At 34.0% G+C, this 19,710-nt stretch overlaps 1 protein-coding gene across 1 annotated transcript in view; it reads right to left on the minus strand.

Annotated features, from left to right (window-relative positions):
* RPS6KA6 (ribosomal protein S6 kinase, 90kDa, polypeptide 6) overlaps positions 1-19,710 on the minus strand; it is a gene marked incomplete at its 3' end in the record, with an annotated part of 162,078 nt that overhangs the window by 67,981 nt on the left and 74,387 nt on the right. The window contains exons 7-8 of the mRNA XM_015569967.1: positions 3,348-3,454; positions 1,649-1,686 (exon numbers count right to left, since the gene is read on the minus strand). Of these exons, the coding sequence (XP_015425453.1) occupies positions 1,649-1,686; positions 3,348-3,454 (145 nt within the window). The remainder of the gene's footprint in view (positions 1-1,648; positions 1,687-3,347; positions 3,455-19,710) is intronic.

Raw genomic sequence — 19,710 nt, forward strand, 5'->3', positions numbered from 1 at the left:
CTGGAGTTTTGTTTAGTGTCTGTATTTGTTTCAATGTTTGAAACTGCAGGCTCAGAGGCCTGCAGCGGCAGACGGGGAACGTTGGAGTCCTCCGTCACTGAAGCAAGCAAGCCTCATGTTAGTTTCAAGCTGCCTGGCTGCCAGCCGCCATCTTGACTGACAGTTAATTTGCATATTGCCCTGATTCGCCAATGGGAAGGGTAGCGGTCGTACGCCAATTACCATGTTTCTCTTTTATTAGTGTAGATAAGAAAATAAGGCTATGAATCAATAAGATTCACTAAACATTATCTGAACTTTATCACATTTGCTTGCATTTCCAAGTTAACAGCTTCATACTTTATCTTTATAATGAAGGGGTATACTTAGGAGTTTTAAAGCACTTACCTTTAAAGTGTACTGGTCCAAAACTCCCTGTAAAGACCACATCTTCATTTTATCTGTTTTAATATTCTGATAATTAAATACAAAATTTACTCTCTAATTAAAACATAAGTAACCTTTTGAGATTGGCTCACTCAGCAAAATGCCCTTCGTTCATCCAAGTTGCTTTATATATCACAAATTCTTTCCTTTTTATAGCTGGGTAGTAGTATTCCATTGCATGGATGTATGTTTACTCATTCACAGTTTAAAGGACATTTAGGACATTTCTAGTCTTTGACTATTACAAATAGAGCTGCTATGAAAACTCATGTGTAGGTTTTTGTGTGCACATACAGTTTTATTACTCTAGGACAAATGCCCAGAAGTGTGACTACTATATAATTCTATTTATATCATACTTTTAAAATAACAAAATTAGACATGTAGAAAAGATAACTGGTTGTCAGGAATTAGGGGAAAGGAAGGGAGGGTGCAACAATAAATGGATAGCACAAGAGAGTTCTCTTTGTGGTTTTAGGATAGTTTTGCATATTGATTGTCCTGGTGGTATTCAACTCTATATATGTGATAAAATGTAACAAAGATGAACAAAAAAATATGCAAAAGTTAGTAAAATCTAAGTATAGCATATAGTCTAGTTATTTATAATGTACTAATTTCCTGCGTTTGTAATGCAATGCAGCTTTGTAAGATGTCACCATTGAGGGATGCTGGGTACACAGGACCTCTTGGTACTATTTTTGCAACTCACTATAAATCTAGAGTTATTTCAAAATAAAATGTTTTTAAAATGGTATAATAAGGATATTTTGTGCCTAAGAAGCCTGTGAGGATTAGCACATTGTATAAATTTTTCAATATTAAAAATAAAACATATCATGTTTTGCAAATAAAGAACAAAATTAACCTTGGATTATAAACACTTGGTTGAAAAGTTTATAATTCACTGTTTTTCAAATGTGATAACTACTTATGATAACTTTTCAATCTAGACTAAAACTAAGATAATGTGCTTTTACTTAGAAAACCAAATGTCATTTCTGAATTAGGACAGCAACTGTATTGTATAATTTTTGGTATTATAATTACACCGTATTCAGAGGTATCTTATCTACCCTTTAAGTTAATTTTTGTACACAAAAGAGAAGAAAAAATGCAAATTAAATCAAGAAAAAGGAAAGAAAGTTAACAGGCTTAGTTAAATATTAAAATAATGAAAAATATAAAACAAGTTTAGGGTAGAATAAGAAAATTTGCATACCTGTTAACTTGATATGTCCTATTTCATCAAGCAAAATGCTGTAAATAAAAACTTACATTCAATAAGATGGAATAAAATAGCTTATATAAAACATTTCATAAAAAACCTTCACAAAATTAAAATAGGTCAGTGTCTTTTTTAAATACTAGAAATAAATGATTAATTGAAAATCAATGGGATTTTCTTGTTATCCAACAACAAAAAGAGAAAGAAAATGACATGAATTTTGCCCAAAGTAACTTCAATCAGCTACTTATACCAAGAAATGCCCCCACCCCTCTAGATCATTTATAGTTCTGAAGATCTTAATGAATACTCTGTCATTTTAATCATAAAATGTATACACATTCATTTCTCCTACTGGACTCCCATTTTAAATTAATTATTCTTGAAATATTTCTGGATTTGTATGTTAGAGCAGTACAAGGAGGCCAAATCATTTCTAATCAGATTCCATCCATTTCTTTAACCAACATGTTTTTAAATAATCCATTCATTTTTTTTTTAATCACAAGCCATGTGGTTCCAATACACTTTCATTTTTATTCAATTTTTAAGTTTAGCAAATCAACTTTTCCTAAACAATACTTTATATGAGTTTCTATCACTTTCTTTAAAAATTTGGTAAATATAAATTTTAAGTTTCAATAGAAAAATCTTTAGAAACACCTTAAAATAATTAAAGCAGTATTTTGCATCTCTTTGTAATCATCGTGCCCAGGAAGTTCAAAGCTATACAAATCCTTGCACTATTAAGTGTCATAAGCTTGTGTCACTTAGAAAACATCTTTGGTCAAAGCATTGGAATCCAGTTCATATCAGGAAGGAAATGAGTGGGATTCAGAATACCCTGAGCACCAATTTCCAGATTAATATCACAATTTTTATAAACATATTAGTTGACTTTTTGCTCCACTAGTTTCCCTTTTTATCTTATTTCCATTTAAAGTCATGTTTGCAGTATGGGTCTTTGATAACTGAAGATCACAGGCAAGCCACACAGAGTTTTAAACTTTTATAATTGTGTTTATACCATATGGTCTAGTGTCCTATTATTGATTATTCAAGGGTCTTTGGTCATTGGTGGTAGCAAGACTTAATGGTTTTTAGCCAGTGGTGACACAGCCAGATTTCACTGTAATATCTAAAGGGCTGTAATATCTAAAGGGTCAAATAGTGTTTTTGTACCACTATCATTTCAAATTTGGGTATTCTGCCATGGAGCGATCTGTACTGGGCTGAAACTTGACATATGTAATACTCAACTTTAAGGTTTATCTCTGCTTGGTAGCTTCTTAGAATAATGAGAGCTGTAATGTTGACTCTTGTGTTCTTAGAATTTAAATGGCATAGCTTTCTAAATGATTTTGTCCAAGTTTAACAGTCCATTGTAGGAGCTTTGTGACTTTAATTTCAGTGTTTTTGTTTTGCTAAAAAACATACCAGTTTCCAGTAAAGCATCATATTTTTATTCACTACTAAATGAGAATGCATTGGTACAAACACTATCACATGAAAAAATAAAAATGAATAATTGGAAAAAAATCAATGGGTATCTTATGAACATTACTTTCTATAAGTTTCATATAACTGAAATTCATACATATTTTCATATAATCTTTAAATAAAAGATGTAGTGGAGAAAAAAGTCATTATATAACACTGGTAATAGAGATATGTAAGGAGAATATAACTGTACTTTTCTGGCTTCAGGTCTCTATACACAATTCCTAATCGGTGCAGATGATCCAAAGCAAGGGCTAGTTCTGCAAGGTAGAATTTCACATCTTCCTCTGTAAACAGAACCTAAAATAAAATAATAATTTACCATTTGATCATTTCTCAATATTATATTTTCAAAAATGTACTTCTTTAAAAACTAGTAAACAGACAAATCTAGAAAAAAGGAAATATGAGAAACAGATGGAATTAACCACTTTTAAGAATCTTCTTCAATATTAGCTATTGAAATATAAATATTCCTAAAAGATATTTTGTAGTTTGCATATCTTCTTAAACTGAATGCACTATATAGGATTTACCCTTTAATTAATATGATTATCATTTTTAGTACTCCTCTACAATTTTGTAAAACCTACAGAATCTTTAAAGTATACAGGATATTCTGGTTTAGCATTAGCAATTCCACTATTTCTATTTTTTTCTTTCACTGTCTATTACATCTCAGATTTTTTCTCTTTGAGCAGCTCTACTAACTCAAAGTTTCTAATATACCAACACAAAGTATTAAATTAGTAACTCATTTTAAACAAAATCCTAAACCAAACCTCTGCCCTAAGGGATAGTTTCAGGCCTCTTCTGCTAATAAAGTACATGGGTTTAATGGCACTGTGTTCCTCAATCATTATATGCCGGGAATAGAGCTTCTAGGATGATGTGAAAAGAACACTGGACTTGGAACCAGAATTAAGAGTATAATGTTTGATATGGCACTTAGCCCACTGGCCTTCAATTTCTAAACATGTAAAATAAGGATAATAATATCTGTTTCCCTAACAAGGCTGTTGTGTCAAATTAGTTTACATGGGTGAAAAAAAAACTTCATAAATTGTAAAATGCTGTGTGTAACTATGAGGTATTGTGATTATAGATTTATGTCTACATTCATAAGTGAGTGTTAATTTACACATAGAATTAGGCGCTACTCAATCATTAGATTTAATTTTTAAGATTGATCAAGGGCTTCCAATTGGCAAAACAACTAACTTGTCTAAAAATTTTAATTTTCATTGGTTATTTGGATTACTAGGAAAAGGTAAATTTTGAATGAAGTATCATAAAGATTTTATAACTGGCTTGTCCATTTAGAGTTATGGCCACAGAATTACACAATGCAGATTCAGTTTACTGGTAAAATTGCAAAGAATGAGCAGCTAAAGATAAATTTTGATACTCTACTTACTTTTAAAAATGATTTATAGAAAAAGATTGTTCATTAAGTTTCAAGAGTGTCCATTTGACATAATGGCAAGAGTATGATAACATCATTCTCATTTGATATTTCATTAAGAATAAAAATGCTGCCCTGACCAGTTTGGCTCAGTGGATAGAGTGTCGGCCTGCAGACTGAAGGGTCCCAGGTTCGATTCCGGTCAAGACCATGTACCTTGGTTGCGGGCACATCCCCAGTAGGGAGTGTGCAGGAGGCAGCTGATCAATGTTTCTCTCTCATGGATGTTTCTAACTCTCTATCCCTCTCCCTTCCTCTCTGCAAAAAATCAATAAAATATATTTTAAGAATAAAAATACTTGTTACTTTAACTTCTGAAGAAGGCTAATAAAAATGTTCACTGAAACTTAACATATAAGAAACCCCTAAACAAAAATCTTGCAAACTCTAAATTAAAGAAACTATGCCTAGGTTATAGTTTATGACAAGCATATTATCTTGTTATAAAATTTTCTCTGTAGGAAGCCTCAGGATAGATGCAAATAAACTTGACTAAGTAGAAATTACTTCCAGTCACTTGACATTTGTTAGGTTATTACAATCTTCCAAGCAATGCTATGAGGTAGGTATTATCATCACCTTACATTTGGAGAAAAAATCAGTGATGAAACAGCTTGCACAGAATAACACAGTAGGCCCAGGATTTGAACTCAGGAATACTTCTCCCTAAGAACTTCCCTTTCTCCATAAGCCACTTCTGCCATATGCTGTGTTACAACTATTTTTTTTTAAGTTTTAAGTCCCTTGATATTAATATTTTTCTATTCATTAATCATTCTATCAAAAGTACACTTGAAAATGAAAGTAATCTAAAACCCTGGTCCCTCAGGTAACCATTGCTAGTCTTTTGCTGTTTGATACTCAATCAAATCATTCAGGTATGTACGTATATATATCTTTGCATATAGTATGTATATATGTGTTTTAACACATTTGAGATCATACTAATACACACACAGTATTTACTAGCCTTCTTTTCCCCTATTTATTATATCATAAGCATTTTCCCATATCTTTAAAACTTATTTATAAAGAAGTTTCAGTAGTGCTATAAAATCAACATACTAATTTACCATAATTTACCGAAATGTTCATTTAGGTTATTTCCAGTTTTTCACTATTTTAAATAATTATTCAACATGCATATATTTTTATATTTATGATTATTTCTCCAATGTGAGTTCCTGAGAAATAAAACAAGAAATATTGGGTCAAGGAGAAGAAATAGTATAATTTTCTTGACATACTCAAAAATTATTTTGCAAAAAGGTTACAATAATTCCCACTCCCATCAGCAGTTTATAAAAGCATTTGTCTTATCACATACATGATAGCACTAAATATTGCCCTTTTCAAAATATTTTCTAATTTGATATAAATGACATAAATTCCTTTAATTTAAGTTTTTATTGTTAGGCTATACATTTTCTTCATGTCTAGTGGTCTATTGTTTTAAAGAATTTTAAGTAATGCTTTTGCCTATTTCCCAGTATGGACTTACTGTTTTTTCAATAAGTATAAGCTTGTTAAATATTAAAAATGTCAGTTCTCCATTATATTACTTCTTAGTATTTTCCCCAATTTGTGCTGGTTTTTGATGTTCAATAATTCACAATTTTATGTAGTCAAATTTACATAATCATTTCTGTGTGATTTTGCTTCATTATTTTAATGATTAAAGAGATCTCCATTCAATAGTCAACCACACATTTAGCTGCATCTTCATTTAGAATAATTATTTTCCCAGATTTAGCACTTTAACATAAGTAAAATTTATCTTCGGGTAAGGTGACATTTTAAAATGATTTGTTTTCTGTAATATGTAACCAGTTTCTCATATACTATTTACTGAACAATAAATATCTTTGTCTTTAACTTCTGATAATTTTTCTAAAATAATATATGTTAAGACATATATACCAGAATATTCCTTGGCTATACAGAATGTGTCTAGTCTTGTTTTGATAATATGTTTTGCTTATAACAGCAGCTTTATAAAGTTTTAAGAGGTAGAGCAAGAAAATGGTATTCTTTATTTTAAAAATGTCTTGGTATTTTTCATCTGCTTGCTTCTCCAAATAACCTGGCAAAATCATTCTGTCAATATCAAACAAACAAAAATTCCTATTCGTGGGTTTATTGGGAATTTCTTAAGCTGATAAATTAATTCTGGAAGAATTGGCAACTTTACCATTATCAGTCACTCATCCCAATATATTTTCTTTATATTAGCAAAGTAGGTACTGACTTAAGAGTTTTTTGTATTTGTGTGCATGTGTATTTTAGAGAAGAGATATTTGAGGAGGTACCATCCTTTTAAAATATGCATGAGGCATGTTATAAAATTCTAGAAATATAATTTTAAAGTATTTTTCTAAGGCATAGATAAAAATCCACATTTTGGATAATATAACAGTCTTTGTGCATACAAGTGAAGTATAACCAATAAAAAAAATCCTTATTAATAGGCTGTGTATAGACGTAACCATTAAATCATTTTTCAAAGCTTGTTCAATGCATATACTAATTTATTGTTTTTTGGGAAATGCATTTAAAATGCTTGCTCTTACCTAATATTCCAGACTTAGGAATCAAAACTTACTGACTGCATCACTGTGCTAGTATGGGTTTAGATAGTCCCACATCGAGAATGGAGGTCTGAAGAGTTTAAAAAAAAATTAGAAATGACTACAAGAATTCTCATACACATTCTTGACACTTCTACAATCTAACTCAAGAAATCATAAATACTTGAGCCTTGTTATACTGTTTGTCCCTCTATGTCTTGGGATCAGCTTTTAACAAGGTCCAATAAAGACCCTCCTTGGAAGGAGGTTCTATACAGACTCTACCATATTCTGAATTCTGTTCTATAGTAAACAATATACCAAGATCACAGTCTATATTCATGCATGATATAATCTGCACTGGAGGGAGACATATATAAGCCAGAGACCTTAGCCAATTAAAAATTGGCTAGCATCCCAGAAGCACACTGTTCCTTTTTCATAGCAACTTTCCAAACTCTGGGATTCAACAGTAGCTCCTCCACACTCAACATTTTAATTCTGCACGTGAGATGTTGAGTCTCAGTCACCCAATTAAAGTGCTACCTCCAGACTACCACTTTAAGACAAAAATGAAGTAGACAAGTACAGGATTTACTCTCCCACCTGAAACCAGTAAAGCACAGAACAAAATATATGAAAAGACACTTTTCAAGACATTAAACATCAGGCAACAAAAGGACAGTGAATACTGAGAGATGAGAAACAAATGAGATAATCCCTACAACTCTCCTAGCTTACTACCTGGAAAGAGTTTTCAAGCAGCAGTGTAGGTACGGCTAAGTCAGGCAGTCTGGAAGACTCCCTGAGTTGATGAGACAAAGCAGAGTTTGGGAAGAACAGAAGGGTAAAATTCACAGGATAGAACAAAGAAGGAAAAATTGCAGACAAGAATTGAGTTATATGTACGACCTTCCTCAACTATTCAGCAGAGAAATACTCAACACATGTGAGTGAAGAAACTATCCTGATCCAGGAAAAGAACCAATGAAAGAATTAGAGAAAATGATCCATGAGCTCAAACAAGCCCAGGAAGAATTCCCGTTACTTCTGGCCAGAGCAGAAAACCTTATAATTCAGAGGGTATTAGATAAGCAAGTGGGTTTTGCATTAAAATAGAGGAAAATTAACCCATAAGTAAATGCACCTCTGATCCAGTTTAACAACCAGAATTAAACTAGCTACACATTCTTGAACAAAGCTAAATAATATTTATAAGAATACAAAAATATCCATCACTTAATAAGGTAAATTTCTGAATGTCTATCATCCAATAAAAATTGCTAATTATGAATATGAAGAAAATATCTGAGCTCAGGAAATAAACAATCCTAAAGGATTAAGTTAAATAATATGCAGAACGTACAAATGACCAGGTAAGGGCCTGTTCCCACCAGTAGGAGTGAAAAACTTAATAATTCACATGGTGTTATTTAGAGTACTAAGAAGTCATGATTCAGTATTGGAAGAAAACAATCCTAGATTAAATTCTGCTCTGGTCCCACATAACAAAGATAAAAATAAGACGTAAACGGTTAACTGCATCAAAGAACAAAGCTAGATACTACTTATAAGAAAACATAAGTATTTAGAGTAAAAGAAAACTAAATTGATAATGTCTGCCATCCAATATTAAATTGCCATGCAGTTGCACTGCCATTGAAGCAAAAAAAAAAAAAAAAAAAAAAAAAGAAGCAACAGATAATACCTAAATAAATGGCTGTGTTGCAATAAACTTTATTTTTTTTTTAAATTGGCCATTTAGCAAGAGACAATAAATACCTGACTCCTGAGTTAATTACAATAGCCCTGGCTTGCGTGGCTAAGTTGGTTGGAGCTTCCTCCTGTGCAGCAAAAGGTGGGGGGTTCGATTCACAGTCAGAGCACATACCAACGTTGCAGGTTTGATCCTTAGTCAGGAAACATGTGAGAAACAACCAACTGATGTTTCTTTCTCACGTCATTGTCTCTCTGTCTCTGTCTCTCTCTCCCTTCTTCTATCTAAAATCAAATTTTACAAAAAGATTTATACTAAAAACCCTAAAGCAGCCCCTAAAATAAAACAAGTAGTGTAGATTAAAAGTCAACCACAGAAAAAAGTAAATAAAATTGTGAAAGTTCTTGATCTTTAACAATTGAAGCATGAACTTCAGCAAGAGACAAAAACAAAACCGCACAGTTATAATAGTCTAATAGCAATTATACTGCACAATTCAGTGATTGTAAAGTTACCTGTAACAAGCAATGTTTGTCTCCTATTTTGATACTTCTTAAACTTATGTTTCTGTATGTTTTTGCATTGTTACTGAATGTAAATATTTGTTACATTTTTGGTTAAGATAATTTAAAAGTACCATTTATTATTATCATTTCTACTAATGCATTGGTGAAATCAATAAAGAACCTGCATTAAAAAAAATGCGGAATAAGGTGGGAAAATAAGGGGAGTGTGAAAAACAGATGGGGCCAACCAAAAAAACACACAAAAAAACACACACCACAAAACCGATAAGTATAGAACATTAAAAAAAAGAGAGAGAGATAGATAGAAAAAGATACAACCAAGTGAAAGAATACACCATGTTCATGGATTGGTAGAATTAACTTAATTCAAATGTCCATACTACTCAAAGCAATCTACAAATTCAATGTAATCCCTATTAAAATGCCAATGACATGTTTCACAGATCTAGAACAAATACCCCAAAAATTTATATGGAAATAAAAAAGAACCCAAGTGCCTGCAGCAATCTTGAGAAAGAAGGGCAAAGTTGGAGGGTTCACAATACTATCAAGCTACACTACAAAGCCATTATAAATAAGATAGCCTGGTACTGGCACAAGAACAGGCAGATAGATCAATGGAAGAGAACAGAGAACCCAGAAATCGACCCAAGACATTATGCTCAATGAATGTTTGACAAAGGATGCAAGACAGTCTCTTCAATAATTGGTGTTGGGAAAATCAAACAAGTACATACAAAAAAAAATGAAACTAGACCACCAGCTTACAACATACACAAGAATATACTAACAATGAATAAAAGACTTATATGTATATCATGAAACCATAAAAATTTGGAAGAAAATATAAGCAGCAAAATATTAGACATCTCAAATAGCAGAATTTTCACTGATATGATGATTAGGGCAAGAGAAACAAAGGAAAATATAAACAAATTGACTGCATCAAAATAAAAATCTGCACAAGAATATAAACCAGCATCAAAATGAAAAAGAAGCCCTAGCTGGTTTGGCTCAATGGAGGGAGTGCTGGCCTGAGGACTGAGGGGTCCCGGGTTCGATTCCGGTCAAGGGCATGTACCTTGGTTGTGGGCACATCCCCAGTGGGCAGTGTGCAGGAGGCAGCTGATCGATGTTTCTCTCTCCTCGATGTTTCTAACTATCTCTCTCCCTTCCTCTCTGTAGAAAGTCAATAAAATATATTTTTTAAAAAATGAAAAAGAAACCCAGTGTATGGGAGATATTTACCAATGATACATATGATAAGGGGTTAATTTCCAAAATATATAAAGTACTCATACAACTCAACCAAAGGAAGACAAACAATCCAATTAAAAAATGGGCCAATGACGTAAATAGACACTTCTCTAAAGAGGACATACAAATTGCCAATAAACATTTAAAAATGCTCAACATTACTAATCATCAGAGAGAGGCAAATTAAAAGGACAATGAGGTACCACCTTACACCTGCCAGAATGGCTACCATCAATAAATCAAAAAGCAACAAGTGCTGGGAGGATGTGGAGAACAAGAAACCTTCATACACTGCCATTGGGAATACATTCTAATGCAGCCACTATGGAAAACAATCTGGAGTTTCCTCAAAAAATAAAAAATGGAACTGCCATCTGACCCAGTGATCCCACTTCTACGAATATATCCTGAGAAGCCTGAAACACCAATAAAAAAGGATACATGTACCCTATGTTCATAGCAGCGTTATTTATAACTACAGGCCTGGTGCACTAAATTCATGCACTTAGGGGGAGGGAGGCCCTCAGCCCGGCCTGGACCCTCTAGCAGTCCGGGAACCCTCAGGGGATGTCTGACTGGCGGGCCTCAGACATCCTTAGTGCTACTGAGGAAGCAAGAGAGTCTCCCACCACCACCGCTGTACTCGCCAGCTGTGAACCTGGTTCAGGGCTTCAGGCTGCGTGGCGCTCCCCCTGTGGGAGCGCACTGACCACCAGGGGGAAGATCCTGCATTGAGCATCTGCCCCCTGGTGGTCAGTGTGCATCATAGTGACTGGTTGTTCTGCCATGTGGTCGATTTGCATATTAGCCTTTTATTATATCGGAGGGCTAAGATCTGGAAACATATCTTTTTTATTTCAAAAAAGAAATTAGAAAGTATGTGAAGTGAAAGAAAAGAACATAGAAGCATGGAACGGACGGTTGAATCTCAGGGCAAAGGCAGGGGTGAGTGGGTGGGTGGGAAGGGATCAATCAAAGAACTATTATGCATATATGCATAACCCATAGACACAGATAATAGGGTGGGGGGGCCTGGGGCAAGGGCTGGAGGTGGGCCATAAGGGGTCAATAAGAACAATAAAGGGACATATGTACTAGTAATACTTTCAACAATATTCTTTTAACAATAAAGATTTTTAAAAAAAATGTACAGAACAAATAGGCAAGATTTTAGGAAGATTATTAAGTAGATTTAATACCATTATCAACCACTTGATCTGATGATATCTATAGATCTTTCCACTACCCAATAGCAGAATAAATATTCTTCTCAAGTGCAGATGGAACATTTACAAAGATACACCACATTCTGGAACATAAAACAATTTTTAAGTGAATTTAAAATACTTCAAATCATAAGCCATACAAAGTATGCTTTATGCCCACAATAAAATTAAATTTAAAGTCAATACTGTAGTTTTCTGAAAAATGTCTAAATATTTGCAAATTAAATAACATACCTCTAAATGCCCCATGAATCAAAAAAGAAATAAAAATAAATTAGAAAGTATGTGAAGTGAAAGAAAAGAAAAACACATAGCAAAATTTGTGAGATGATATTAAAGCATTATTTAGAGGGAAATTTATAACACTATACACATATATTAGAAAAGAAGAAAGGTCTCACATCGATAACTTCACTCTCCATCTTAAAAAAAACACACACACAAAAAAACAGAAAACCTAGTGAAACACAAAGAACAATGAAAACTAAATGAGTAAAGATTAAAGTCGAAAACAATGAAATGGAAAACAATAGAAATACAATAGAGAAATCAATAAAACCAAAATCTGTTCACTTCTCTGAGAACAATAGAATTGATAAACCTCTAGCAAGGCTAAGCAGGATGAAAAAGAGAGAAGACAAAATACCAACATCAGGATTAATGATACCAACATAAGTAATGATTCCAGGACTCATAGAGAGAATACTAAGAGAATATTATAAAGAACTTCATGCCAATGAATTAGAGGACATGAACCAATTTCTTTTTTTATATGTTTATTGATTTCAGAGAGGAAGGATGAGGGATAGATAGAAACATCAGTGATGAAAATCATTGATTGGCTATCTCCTGCACACCCCCCACTGAGGATAGAGCCCACAATTGGGCATATGCCTTGACCTGGAACCAAACTGTGACCTCTTGGTCAATGCTCAACCACTGATCCACACTGGCCACGCAACAAATTTCTTAAAAGATACGAGAGATACCAAAGCTCATTCAAAAAGAAAAGTAAAATAAAAAGCCCCAATACATTTACTATGTAGTTCAATACCTTATTATTAAAACACACACACACACACACACAAAAAAAAAAAAAACAGGCTCAGATAGTTGAATATTTATGAATCAATCAATGACAATTTTATATTGATCTGATCCAGAAATTTGAAGAGTAAATAACAACTGTCTCTAGACAATAGAAATCAATTCTAGCCAGAATTGATCTGACATCAAAACTAAATATAAATACAAAAAAACTACAGTCAAATATTCCTCATGCAAACAGTTTACAAAAATTAACAAAATAAAAAAATAACAAACTTTTAGCAAATATCATTCAATAATATGCAAAAAGGGTAATACAACGTGAGTATGTGGTGATCATTCACAGATGCAAAGTTGCTTCAGTATTTTACAATCGGCCAATATAATTAACTATACTAAATATTAAAAATATTAAAAACATAAGAGGATATTAATAACTGCAGGAAAACAACGTGATAAAATCTAACATACATTCCTGATAAAAACGCTCAACAAACTAGTAACAGAAGAGAACTTTCTTATCCTGATTTTAAAAAAAATGTAAAAAGACTTACACTTAAATAAATGAAATAGAGATTACAAAACAACAAAAAATCAGCAAAACAATAAATTGGTTCTTGAATTATTAAAAAACAGCAACAGATAAATCTTTAGCCACACCCATGAAGAAAAAAGAGAGTGGGTTCAAATTTAAAAAATCAGAAATGAAAGAGGAGTGACAACTGATATCACAGAAATAAAAAAAAAGTAGTTAGAGAATACTATAAACAATTACACACACACAAATTGGATGACCTAGAACAAATAGATGAATTCATAGAAACATAATTTTTCACTATTTAATCATGAAGAGACCGAAAATCTGAACAAACTAATTACTATAAATAAAACTGAATCAGTAATTTTAAAAAACTCCCAATAAACAAAACTCCAGGCCAGATGGCTTCAATGGTAAATTCTACCAAGCATTCAAAGAAGAATTAATACCTATACTTCTCAAAAAATTAAAGAAGAAAGAATTCTTGACAACTCATTCTACAAGGCCAGCATTACTCTGATTACAAAATCACTACAAAAAAATTACAGGCCAATATCCCTAATAAACATTAATGCAAAGACCACAACAAAGTATTAGCAAATTAAATTCAGTAATACACTGAGAATATAACATATCATGATCAAGTAGGATTTATTCTAAAAGTTCATTATATATAAATAATGAATGATTAGAAAGAAAAAAATTGAGACAACTTCATTTCCAATTGCATCAAAAAGAGTAAAATACCTAGAAATAAATTTAACCAAGGAGATAAGGACTTGTACTCTGAAAACTATAAGACACTGACAAAAACAACAGAAGAAGACACAAAAATATGGAAGGATATACCATGTTCATGGATTGGAACAATTATTATCATTAAGATGTTCAGACCTCCTAAAACTCTCTGCAGATTCAATGCAATCCCTAACCAAATATTGATGACATTTTTCACATAAGTAAAACAAATAATCCTAAAACTTTTATGGAACAACAAAAGACTTTGAATAGTAAATGCAATCTTGAGCAAGAAGATCAAAGTTAGAGGTACCATGGCTATAAACTATATTACAAAGTTGTAGTAATCAAAACAGTATGGTACTGACACAAATACAGACACATAGATAAACGGAACAGAAAAGAGAGCCCAGAAATAAACCCACACTTATGTTGTCAATTTATCAACAACAAAGAAGGTGAGAATATACAACAGGGAAATGACAGTCTCTTTAATAAGTGATATTGGAAAAACTAGACAGATACATGCAAACAACTAAACCAGAAATAGTTCTTACACCATACACAGAAAAAAAACTCAAAATACGTAAAGACTTAACTATAAAATTTCAAAGCATAAAAATCCCAGAAGAAAATATAAGCAATAAACATTAATCATCAAAACCATAATGAGATATAACCTCAACCTGTCAGAATAGCTATCATAAAAAAAATTAAGGAACAACAAATGATGGCAAGAATGTGAAGAAAATAGAACTACCTTATGACTTAGCAGTTCCACTTGGCTATTTATCCAAAAAAACGAAAATAATTCAAAAAGATTTATACACTCTATGTTCACTGCAGCACTGTTTATAATAGTATAGATATGGACGCAACCTAGGTGTCCACTGATATGTGAAAGGATAAAGATATAGTACATACTGGTATATACAATGGAATATTACTTCATAAGAAGCAATGAGCCAAAACCGGTTTGGCTCAGTGGATAGAGCTTCGGCCTGCGGACTGAAAGGTCCCAGGTTCGATTCTGGTCAAGGGCATGTGCCTGGGTTGCGGGCACATCCCCAGTAGGAGATGTTCAGGAGGCAGCTGATCGATGTTCCTCTCTCATCGATGTTTCTAACTATCTCTCTCCCTTCCTCTCTGTAAAAAAATCAATAAAATATATTTTAAAAAAAAGAAGCAATGAAATTTTGTCCTAATTGGCACCATGATTAGAACTAGAGATTATTATGTTAAGTGAAATAAGTCAGAAGAGAAAGACAAATAATGTCTGATTTTACCTATATGTGGAATCAAAAACAAAATTAAACAAATAAACAAACAAAATTAAAGATAAACTACTATATAGAGAGAACAAACTGATGGTTGCCTAAGGGGAGAGGGGAGGAGGATTGTGTTAAAAAGGGGAAGGGGATAAAGAAGTACAAACTTCCAGATGTAAGTAACAGGGATGTAATGTCCAGCATACAGAATAGTCAATAATATAACTATATATGATGACTGATCACTATTGGGTTTAGCGTGGTGATCATTTTTTAAGGTACATAAATGTTGAATTACTATGTTGTACACATGAAACTAATATAATATTGTAAGTCAATTATGATTAAAATAAATTTTAAAAATAAAAATACCTATCTTAACTCTGTACTATAGTAAAATTATGCTTTCCACCTAACATCAGAGAATGATCCAATTAGCTTCACAAGCAGCATATCCAAAAGGAGATCTCGGCAGGAACCAGAACTTGCTGAGGTCAATTTTTCTTTGTGTGATCAGCACATACACAGCAGCTCATACACTGTGGTCTGGGTTGGTCTTCATAGACAATCAAGACTCAGTTATAAAAGAAGGGCCCATACAATCCACACAAGTGATATTCCTGAAGCAACCAGCTCAGATGATCAATGTGACTGTACCCCTGGGTAGCAAAGAACTCCTACTACATAAGGCCACCCTACCAAGACTGGGAGTTATAGACATCTACTTAAAACAAACACAAGAGGTAGTCATAATGGGGACACAAAGAAACATGACCTAAATAAAAGAACAGGGCTCCAAAAAAAAGTGCTAAATGAAATGGTGGCAAGCTATTTAAGGGATATACAGTTCAAAAATATGATTATAAAAATGCTCAAGGAACTTAGTGAGAACTACATGAAAAATTATCCCCAAAGCAATCTATAGATTTAGCTCAATTCCTATCAAGACACCAATGATGTATTTGACAAAACTAGAATTAATTTTCCAAAATTTTATAAGGGACCTCAAAAGACCTTGAATAGCCACAGCAATCTTGAGAATGAAGAACAAATTTGGAGGAATCATGCTACCTACTATCAAATTATACTACAAGGCCACAGTAATCAAAACAGCATGGCACTGGCATAAAAACAGGTATGTAGACAAAAGAAACCCAATAGAGAGTACAGAATTAAAACCATGCCTTTATGGTCAAATATTATTTGACAAAGGAGGCCAGAAAATACAGTGGGGTAAAGAAAGTCTATTCAATAAATGATGTTGGAAAAATTGGACAGATACATTTAAAAAAAGAAACTAAATTAGCTTCGTATAACACACAGAAGTATAAACTCAAAATGGATTGAAGACTTAACTGTAAGATTCAAAATCATAAAAATTCGAGAAAAATGCAGGCAGTAAAAAATCAAACATAACTCGTAGCATTATTTTTGCCACTATATCTCCTCATGCAAGAGAAAGAAAAAAAAAATAACGGTACTACATTAAACTAAAAAGCTTCTGCATAGCAAAAGAAACCACCAATAAAATGAAAAGGAAATCCATTGAATGGGAAAATATATGTGCCAATGATACATCTGATAACAGGTTAATTTCCAAAAAATATCATGAACTTATACAAGCCAACATCAGGAAGACAAAGAATCCAATTAAAAGTGGTCAAAGGACCTGAACATAGACTTCTCCAAAGAGGACATAGAGATAGTCAATAGATATCTGAAAAGTTGCTCGACATCACTAATCATCATAGAGATGCAAATTAAAACCACAATGACATATTACCTTACACTTATCAGAATGCCTATCATCAATATAACAACAAAAAAACAAATTTTGGTAAGGATGATTAAAGGGAACCCTAGTGCACTCTTGGTGAGAATACAGATTGGTGCAGCCACTGTAGAAAACAGTATGGAGTTTCCTCAAAAAGTTAAAAATGGAACTGATTTATGACCCACAATTACACTTCTTGGAATATATCCAAAGAAACATAAAACACTAACTTGAAAGAATATCTGTGCCCATATCTCCATTGCAGCAAAATTTATAATAGATAAGATCTGGAAACAGCCCAAGTGCCCACCAGTAGATGAGTGGATAAAAGAAAATGGTACATTTTCACAATGGAATACCATCTGGTCATAAAAAAGAAAGAAATCTTATCTTTTGCAATAGTATGCATGGACCTAAAGGGTATTATGCTAAGTGAAATAAGCCAGTCAGAGAAAGACAAGCACCATATGATTTCACTCGTATGTGGAATGGAATTAACAAAATAAACTGCTGAACAAAATAGATGCAGAGACATAGAAGCATGACCAGACTGTCTAATCTCAGAGGGAAGGTGGTGGGTGGAAAGGTGAATGGGTGGTTGGGAAAAGATCAACCAAAGAACTTGTATGGATATGTGAAAAACCCATGGACACAGACAATAGCGTGGTGAAGGCCCAGGGCAGGGAGTGGGCTAGAAGGGGTCAATGGAGAAAAAAGGGATCATCTGTAATACTTTCAACAAAAAACAGCTTAAAAAAATAAAGAAACAGACTCACAGATAGAGAACAGACTGAGAGATATCAGAGATTAGGGATTTTGGGAAACTGTGTGAAAAAGATAAAGGGATCAAGGAAAAAAAAACTTACAGACACAGACAACGGTATGGTGATAAGCAGAAAGAAAATATGTGGGGGAAGTTAAAAGAGAGTAAAAGGGGAATAAATGGTGATGGAAATAGATTTGATTTAGGGTGGTGAACACACAATATAAAATACAGATGATATATTATACAAGTGTACACTTGAAAATATAATTTTATTAACTAATCTCACCACGACTGAGGAGCAGCCCCATGGAGCCCAACCCAGTCCAAGGAGCATCAGCGGCACAAGGAACCCACCCCCGTCTGAGGAGCAGCAGCAGCCGCACACAACCCATACCCATCTGAGGAGCAGCAGCAGTGTGAGCAGTTCAGCAATGTCTGCAGAGCAGCCCACCCCATTCGAGGAGCAGAAGCTGTGCAAGTGGCCCCGCCTCATCCAAGGAGTGGCAGCCACATGAGCAGCCCACCCCTGTCCAAGGAGCAGCAGCCTTGTGACCAGCCCACCCCTGTCCAAGGGCAGCAGCCGCATGAGCAGCCTCCCCTGACCAGCCAGAGGAGCCATCACTGCTGTGAACAGTGCCCACCAGAGGAGCTGCTGCCAACTGGGGAGCAGAAACTGCCATGACCACCCAAGGAGCAGCCGTCACCCAAGGAGCCACTGCCACCCAAGGAGCAGCCACTGCATGACTCTACATCTAGATCCATCCATGAGAATTAAAATGGGTAGACAAAGAAACCCCCAAAGGAAAGAAAATGAAGATCACCAGAAAAGCATCTAAGTGACACACAGGCATGCAATATGTCAGAAAAAGAATTCAGATTAAGGGTCATACTGACCAGCCCACCCCTGTCCAAGGGCAGCAGCCGCATGAGCAGCCTCCCCTGACCAGCCAGAGGAGCCATCACTGCTGTGAACAGTGCCCACCAGAGGAGCTGCTGCCAACTAAGAAGCAGCTGCTACCACAACTACCCGAGAGCAACTGCAACCTGAGGAGCCACTGCCACCCAAGGAGCAGACACTGAATGACTCAACGTCACCCAAGGAGCCACTGCCACCCAAGGAGCAGCCACTGCATGACTCTACATCTAGATCCATCCATGAGAATTAAAATGGGTAGACAAAGAAACCCCCAAAGGAAAGAAAATGAAGATCACCAGAAAAGCATCTAAGTGACACACAGGCATGCAATATGTCAGAAAAAGAATTCAGATTAAGGGTCATACAGTTCTAAAATGGATGGATGAAAAATCGACAACTTATGTAACAATCAAGAAGAAATAAAGAGTGACATAGCTGCAATAAAAATCACCATGGAACGTTTCAACAATAGACAAAGAAAAGTGGAGGACCAAATTAGTGAATTAGAAGACAAGGAAGCAAAACACACACAAATTGAACTGCAATTGGAGAAAAAAAATTAAAAGACTGGAGAAGAGCCTAAGGGAGCTTTGGGACAACATGAAACGAAGCAACTTATGAATAGTAGGGGTGAGAGACTGACAGGAAGAAGAACAAGGATAGAAAACCTATTTGAAGAAATAATGTCAGAAAAATTCCCTGATTTGGAGGAAAAATATCACACAAGCACAGAGAGTCCCAAACAAGATG

The sequence above is a fragment of the Myotis davidii genome, unplaced genomic scaffold (genome assembly GCF_000327345.1).
Source record: "Myotis davidii unplaced genomic scaffold, ASM32734v1 scaffold1206, whole genome shotgun sequence".
NCBI lineage: Eukaryota > Metazoa > Chordata > Mammalia > Chiroptera > Vespertilionidae > Myotis > Myotis davidii.